General features: G+C 41.5%; 2 protein-coding genes across 2 annotated transcripts in view; both read right to left on the reverse strand.

Annotated features, from left to right (window-relative positions):
• Positions 1–3680, reverse strand: part of mib1 (E3 ubiquitin-protein ligase mind bomb 1) — a 408643-nt gene extending 404963 nt beyond the window's left edge. Inside the window, exons 1-9 of the mRNA XM_011153388.2 lie at positions 3598–3680; positions 3269–3447; positions 2533–2880; positions 2250–2450; positions 2038–2157; positions 1624–1953; positions 1386–1533; positions 1008–1249; positions 708–905 (exon numbers count right to left, since the gene is read on the reverse strand). Of these exons, the coding sequence (XP_011151690.1) occupies positions 708–905; positions 1008–1249; positions 1386–1533; positions 1624–1953; positions 2038–2157; positions 2250–2450; positions 2533–2880; positions 3269–3370 (1689 nt within the window). The 5' untranslated portion in view covers positions 3371–3447; positions 3598–3680. The remainder of the gene's footprint in view (positions 1–707; positions 906–1007; positions 1250–1385; positions 1534–1623; positions 1954–2037; positions 2158–2249; positions 2451–2532; positions 2881–3268; positions 3448–3597) is intronic.
• A 4134-nt stretch (positions 3681–7814) lies between these two features.
• The window catches only part of LOC105190590 (titin), a 42726-nt gene continuing 42392 nt past the window's right edge, over positions 7815–8148 (reverse strand). Inside the window, exon 7 of the mRNA XM_011153389.2 lies at positions 7815–8097. Within this exon, the coding sequence (XP_011151691.2) occupies positions 7980–8097 (118 nt within the window). The 3' untranslated portion in view covers positions 7815–7979. The remainder of the gene's footprint in view (positions 8098–8148) is intronic.

Here is an 8148-nt window from a genome sequence, read left to right on the forward strand (position 1 = left end):
TAAGCCGCTGTATCATCGGGTTATATGTTCAGAAAAGAACCACGCAGTGTCGGGAACGGTACGAAAGAAGGAAAACGAAGCAAAACGTTGAGAGAGGAAAAGTGGTAGTAGCAGGATCTGTTCGTTTACGCAGTTGCAGACCGGCATAAATCATTGGAGGGTGGAATACCACAAATATATCACATTCAGACAGTTCAAGAATAAAATAAACAACCCGTTTTCTCCCTCCCCGCCTCCTTCCCTTTATCCTCCCTTGCGGCCCACCACCGAAACCTCCGCCTACGGTTATATTTCACGAGATTTCATTCCGGTACAATCTCCTACAATAAACCCGCGGTTTTCTAAGTCTTTGATTTACTTCGCGACTATATAAACGAAACTGCTGTTTAATCTGTACGCAACAATGCTGATGGCTCTGTGTATAGGATTTTCCCGATAAGTATTAAAATAAACCTTTGATATACCGTGGCGCAATGAAAATATACTCGGAAGTATAATAACACTATTATTCGCAGCGTCGTATAATTAAAACACTTTTTATTGCATATATAAAATGTGTTTAATATTATCCGATACAGTCGTATTTTCAACTTGGATAATATATAACAAACACACACACATACACACACTTAACAAACGTACAACATTCTGAAAACGAACGCTGAGAATGTTAGTGTGAATATACGATGTAAGTTGCATGTACTTACCTGCAAACTCGGGTGACATCCTAGTTCCAACAAGGTTCGCACCACGCCTGCGTGTCCTTTATTCACTGCAATATGAAGAGCGGTCTGACGTCTTTTATTTCGGGCGTTTAGATCGGCGCCGGCACCAGCGAGAAGTGCCATAACTCCCGGTTCGTCGCCAAATGCAGCATGGTGAACGGCTCTGTCACCGTCCTTATCCTGTTTTTGCAAAAACACAACATAAACAAGTGTCTCGGACACACTCCGATATATTACCGGCGTCATCTCGCTCACTGTGTACAAAAAAAAAACAAAACTTACTTCTATCTCTACGTCCGCTTTATACCGAAGGAGTATTTTGATAACTTCTAAATGACCGTTCTGACTTGCTGCTTGTAAAGCAGTGTGACCAGCGAATACTCCGTTTACATCAGCTTCTGGTCGTTTCAAACATTCTTCGCATTTAGCAGCGTCGCCATTCGCTGCAGTTTTTACTAATTCTTCGTTAACATCGCCCGAAACGTGAGTTTCAAATAATTTTTTTAATAGTGCCGATAATCGCTCTGAAAAACAAAGCAATATTATGAATTGCACCACATATTAGTCACCATTATCACATATTGTCAACCTATCAACGTAAAATTAACTAGAAATGACTAACAAGATGATTAATTAATTTAATTTACTATTATTACTTACCACCACTACTATTCCCTTGTACACTTCCGTCGCTACTAGCAACTTTTGTAACAGCTTGAGGGTTATATGTCCATGATGTACTACAGACTTCTACTTTTAAATCTCCATCATGATATATCTGTTGTACTCGTCCTATTTTCCCCAAAGTCTGAAAAAATTGTACAGAGATCAATGTATAAGCTAGTAGAGTAAATAGAATTGTGCGTGTTTTATAGATTTATCAGATCAAAATACTTACTGGAGCCATTGCTTCAGCCCATTCGCCGTGACCACGTTGAAGTAATTTAATCTTTTCTATATCATTACATATTTGAACCAAATCTCCAACTGCAAATGTCTGATTGTCAGAACTCGAGCTGGTAACAGGCACAGGTATCTGAACTTTAGTAAGTACAGCCGGATTAAAAGTCCATCGATTGCCGCTTGGATACGATACAACGATATCATGATCTTCGTCGATACCAACAACTGTTCCTGTAGTGCCGAGGCATTCAAACATTCCATCTGTCCAACCTCCATGGCCATGTTGTAACGATTGCACAATTTCCAATTCTAAATCGACATTGACCTAAGAATATAGAAGGAAAATTTATTATATTGCAATCTTTATGCACGTAGCAAAAATATAACAAGGGGCAAACAAATTATTCACCTGATCACCAATTTGAAGGCCATGAGGTCCTGTTCGACCTGGACCTTGTTCACCCAATAACGGTAAGTGATCTCTGTATACCGTTTGTCCTTTTGCATCATTGACAACTTTCAAATCCGCCTATATATAAAAAGACATATGTTAATATAAAATCCTTTGTGCAATTGATATAATAATTGATGTAATAATAATAATAAGTATAATATATTAACCATTCCCTCAAAACCAACTCTGTACAAATTCTTGGCACCATTATCCCAAATAACATAAGCTGCTGAGCGTGGGCTAGCTGCGGACCAGTCTTGCACTTCATTAACTTTACCTCGTCGACCATTTCCACCATCTTGATCTTCCCATTGCCAATCTACACCACGTACAACTCTTGCACCAGGAAATATACCACGAATTGCAATCTGAAATAAAATATTAAGTTTAGAAGTCGTGATATGTAGCAAATAGGTTACAAATAACAAAACTATCATTTATTATTTATACTTTTTTGCTTTTTCTTCGAGGCTCCAGCAAAACTCTCTCACTTCCTGGCGTAGCAATGCGGAAAAATCTATGCCTCAAATGATGCTTGTCTCCATGATAACAGATAGAACAAAGATCATAATTGCCACATTCGGCACATTTCCATCTAATTCCAAAAATAGGTTGTTGGCGACAGGTGTCACACATTGTTCCATCATGCTTTACTCCAGTTGGTGCTGAATCCAGTATACGCAGATCAAATGCTCCAGAGCAACGATAATTAGCCGCTGTACCATTATCCCAAACAACTACAACTTCTTCTGGAGATTCAAAATTTCTAACAGTTCCCACGTGACCTTCTCCACCATCCTTTTAAACACATACAATTACGAAATAGTAATGAAGGTATTTTTATAGTTTTGTGATTGATATAAAATTTGCTAACAATATGTCTAGATACTTATTAGTTGTATGTCATTAAAAGTAAAGGTATAACTGAATGCAATTGTCATTGTTTTGAAAAATTTACAATCCAAATAAATACAAAATATCAATGCAATAAACAATGTTTACAGAATAACCTTATAGCAAGATAAATAATTCCTTTACAGGCACAATTCTTTTACAAAAAATTATAAAAACGTCAGTGCAGAAAATAGAAGAGGTGAAAATATTTATTGCAAATAATCGAAAGGAAAAGGAACATGGTGTTATATCAAAAAACTTATATTTAATGCAGTTAACCTCTCATCCTAACCTGTTTTCCCCACTTCCATTCCGGCCCACGAATCACTCGGGCACCGACACCTTCCATCATAAATCGCGTCGTACGAGTACCTGTACTCGCACCAGCCTCCATCGTTCGTTGACAATAATTCTTTCACGTATTTTATTCAAAACTTTAGGAACAGAATACTCTTCTACTTGATACGGTCACTGAAAAATAACGCCACCATGTCAAGCGTCAAAACACATGTTGCCAATACTGTACGTCTAGGAACATAATCTCCTAACCATTTTGCAATATATAAAATTTGTAATTACAAATTTTGTTTCTATATGTGGTTTAAAAAAACATGAACATACTTCCTTTTCGATCCTTTTGATTTCCTCGATTCCGTGTACGATATGTTTGTTCGTAACCGTCGTTAGATGTGGACTACGGTACGCTAAACATGGAACGTCGGAACGCGAACTTCTTCATGTTCGCAGCATATAGCATCGTACCGTTAATAAACGAGCTTTTCCAAAGCTATGTCTTGCACATTTCTCCATCTCTTTCTGTCCTCAACGTGTCCTAAAATCACACAGCATTCTTTATAGAAAGTTAAAGTAACTCGACTTTCTTTGGTTCATGCAACGCAAAATATTCGCTCAATTTCACCAGTTTCATCGATTAGTAACGTCGCGATCTATACATCACGATAACGTAATTAATTAGTATGGTTATAAACTTTCCATCAGAACTAACTTCCATCCATCTCGTCATCACAGGCCGATCTCGTCGCCTGACAAGAAGCAAATCAAAAGGAACGATAGATTTCTGGTGAATAAGATGAAGACGCAGGGAAATGCATAAATTGACATACAAAATCTTTTATTCATATAAAAGGACACTTTATACTAGCACGTACTGTCAAACCTAGCCTACTTCCGTACAGTCGGCACCGCCGGGACACTCCCGGCTCGCTCTCGTTTATTTCCATTTATCACATATTTATTATAATACGCGGCGAACGATATCAAATTGTATAATGCGAAATAAGGGCGCGATAGCAGCCGTTACGAACGTACTCACGTGTAAAAAGAAACGTCGGGGATGTCCATCGCGCGCACGGGGATTGAGTATCTTTACGTACTGACGACGCGCAACGCTTATTGAGTTACGCACTCGTGCGGCCAACTTCAAACCGCTCCAGTTCCGCGTTCCAAACGGACATTTCTGCGGGAAATCAAACATGTCGGAACATGATCACGCGCGTATACGTTTGCAACGGCTGTGCGGAGGAGGACGACGACGTCGGTGGGCAGAATTTGGCCGCTCTCTGTGCGTAAGTACAATGCGTAAATGCGTTTATATAACAATAAAGTTGCGCAAGTCCGGAGAAGTGTCTCACGGACACTTCGCCGCCTCCCGACTACGACACGAGTTTATTACATGCACATACTATGTATTCACCATGGTCATATACCTTACGTTACAGCTATATGCATACCATAATATCGTACTTATTCGATATAACACTCGACACTCATTACCTTCGGTAATATTATTCGCTATGAGTGAAGGGCTGGATATCAAGATAAATACTAGGTTCGGACTATAATCGCTAGATTATATTGGCTTGGAAAGAACTGACTCGACTCCGTTTCAAGCGACGAGTCGCGATAACCGATTTGCTCGTACATTTCGCGCTCAAAATGCCGGCGACGAAACCGCGCGGCGCGGCGCGCGCGCACACATGAACGCTCGATTTTGCGCGTCGTTTGAATGATCAGTCGCGTAACTTTCAATGAGCCTTGAGCAAATTATCGAAGATAACCGCGTGCGCGTGTCGCTTGTCGCTTGTCGCTTGTCGCTTGTCGGAAGGTTAGACCAAAAACACGCGCCGTTAGGATGAACTTAATCGCGACGGAAGACAAGTTCGTGATCGCGTATTCTTTTCGTGTAATTGTCAGCTAATTGAGAGTTATGACACTGATGCGCTAACAGCTTTCGGTCTAATCGAACGCACGAGTTGGTCGCCCGATCTGCGAAAGCACACACACACACACATAGAGTGTCCCGCCACTCTCGCTTTATTGGTATTACTTTCACTCACGATGTACTTCTCGAGTCGACTTCACCTCAAATCACGCGCGAATGTCGAAGCGCCGATCATTCTTTTCTTTTCCCGTTGTCTCTTTTGTCCTTCTATCAGTCATGACATTAAACAAAAGCGCCCCATATACGTGTGTCAATCGTTTATTATCGATGTTACGTGGAAGATTCGTTTCGTTCAAGTCGGAAGATAGTGACAGTAACAATATGGCCACTTTGTATATCACGATCGAGTTGCCGTGGAAGCTCTATGAATAATACACGCCGCGGTTAATATTCGTTGGTCTTTCAAGTCGAGAGAGATCCTTTGCGTTACGAACAATGTGAAAACGCATGTTTCGTGATAGTTTCTCCGCGAGAAGCTGTTCGCCTGGGCAGAATACGAGCTTAGTCGATAAACGAGTACTAGAACTAACGGGCCGCTGATATCAGGAAGACCGAACTTCGACTCGTCTTCGTCCGATTATTATAAATACAGACAGTATGCGCAGTATTTGTGCGACATGATATAGCATTCGTTCTATTTTTATTATACTAAGGATACGCCTCAAGTTCCGGAGTCTCAAAGCGTGACGTTGCACAATAGCTCTCTCGCGTTTGAACGACGATCGATCGATCGCGTGTGTCATCTCGTTGGGATCGACCGGGATAATTCAATAATTGACCCGGCGAAAGAGAACCGAAAGATCTCGCGGTTTTTGCTCTCTCTCTCTCTCTCTCTCTCTCTCTCTCTCTCTCTCTCTCTCTCTCTCTCTCTCTCTCTCTCTCGCTCTCGCTCTCTCGCTTTCTGCTTCGTAGCGCGACACTTTGAGACTGGAGAACCGATGGGCGATCATCTCGTCTTAGATAACTATATTTTCGTACAAATTGTATAGAATATCGTTATCGTTAAGTATTATCATCAGGAGGGTACAATGTATATAAAGAATTATATAAATGTATATATTTATATTTATATATATATATATTTATATTTATATTTATATAATGACGCGCCAGCTCGCCGGAGAAGCAAATTCTCGATCGGTCCTCCGCGCGAGCCGCTGTTTGAGCTTTGAGATGCGTGTATCTTTCGTCTCTGGCTTCTTCTCATCTTTAACATATATATGCACCATGCACACACACGCACATACACACACCCGCGCGCGCACTGGGACACGATCGTTGGCACTGTGTACGTATAGTGGCGGATCGATTAGAAAATAGAGATAAAAAAGTAGAAAAAAAAAGAGAGAAAAGGGAGAATAAGGAGAAGACACTCGATCGAAAGTTTTTTCCCCGAGAGGAAAACGACTAGGATCTCCGGATCCTCGCGGCTTAAGATTACGGAAGCACGAACGGCCCGATGCCGATCCTTAATCTCTCGATCGTGTCCGAGTGCGCGTGAACGTCAGCAAACGTGAGTAACGTGACCCGATCGTCGGGACACACGTAGCAGCCGAATAAGCGGATCCAGAACACGCTCAATCGCGTAGCAAATAAATGACACATATATATATATATATACTATATATATATATGTATATATATGTATATATATATATATGTATATATATGTATATATATATATATCTTCGTCGCTCAAGATTGTCGCAGTGATACCGTAAGAGCCGTCCGGGGCACACAACGCATCATCTTTTTTGCCCCTAATTTCCCGATCTCCAGCACTGCGTCGTAGGAGGGATACTGTGTAGGTTAACGTGTAGTTCGCGTTTAAAAAATTCCGCTGACTAAACGATTCCCTCGTGATATCCCCCCGTGACGATCCCCTCGCTTGGTACAGTATCACTGCGCGATCGGTGCACCTTGAATTGCTTCTCTCGTTATTTCTTCGTCTTTTTTTCGTTTTTTTTTTTTCGTGCGTCATACGAAACGCGTTCTTTTGCATTTCCTCCCCTTTTATTCTTTATTACCCCCATCACCTACGAATCAATCGCAATTGCGACTCCTCGAGTTTGATACCGACGACGATGACCGTGGCTGCGGACGGCGCTCGTTGCCGAAACGAAAGTAGTGCCGCTGATACTCGACACTGACGAAGGCACAGTCATAAGTCTCGTACGTTCAGTAATTTTCTCTCTCTCTCTCTCTCTCTCTCTCTCTCTCTCTCCCTCTCCCCCTCTCTCTCCTTCTCTTTTTATCTTTTTTTCTTTCGTTTCTTTTCTCCTTCGGGGAGTATAAGATACTCCGCGAGACAGAGCGCGGAATTGTATCACGAACGAAATTACACTTTCTACGTCCGCGCTGCTTCGCTTCCTCCTTTTGTATTCGCGTATTAGCACCGATAACGCGCCTCAATACGCATTTTATCCCCTATGATTTTCCGATCAGTAATACCTCCTTCATCTCGTTCGTCGCCGCTCTCTCTCTCTCTCTCCCTCTCTCTCTCTCTCTCTCTCTCCCTCTCTCTCTCTCTCTCTCTCTCTCTCTCTTTTTATATAACATAATATAATATTATTAATATAAACGTTTACGTTTTGGCCACTCAGTTCGTGATCGCCGAAGCACACTATTGTCTGTGTTCCGCGACGTCTAGGTAGTTTAGAATAATTTTAATTCACTTTTATACAACACTGAATCCCGCTGTCGACTTCCTTCTCGTATTTGCTTCTTGGTAGAGACGAATCCCGCGATCCAGCTCGGCGGCTCATCTCCTCCTCTTGGCCGTAATCGCGCTCGTCTTCACTGTAGCCATTATTTGCCTGAGCGTCGGTTCCGGACTGCACATTATCGGCTCGCACTTCATATTGCCGTCACCTTCGCAACTGAAAATTTGAAGTAATTCTCATTATTCTACTTCGATGCAAGGTTAATCA

Source organism: Harpegnathos saltator, unplaced genomic scaffold, assembly GCF_003227715.2.
Source record: "Harpegnathos saltator strain DR-91 unplaced genomic scaffold, Hsal_v8.6 scaffold219, whole genome shotgun sequence".
Taxonomy (NCBI): Eukaryota; Metazoa; Arthropoda; class Insecta; order Hymenoptera; family Formicidae; genus Harpegnathos; species Harpegnathos saltator.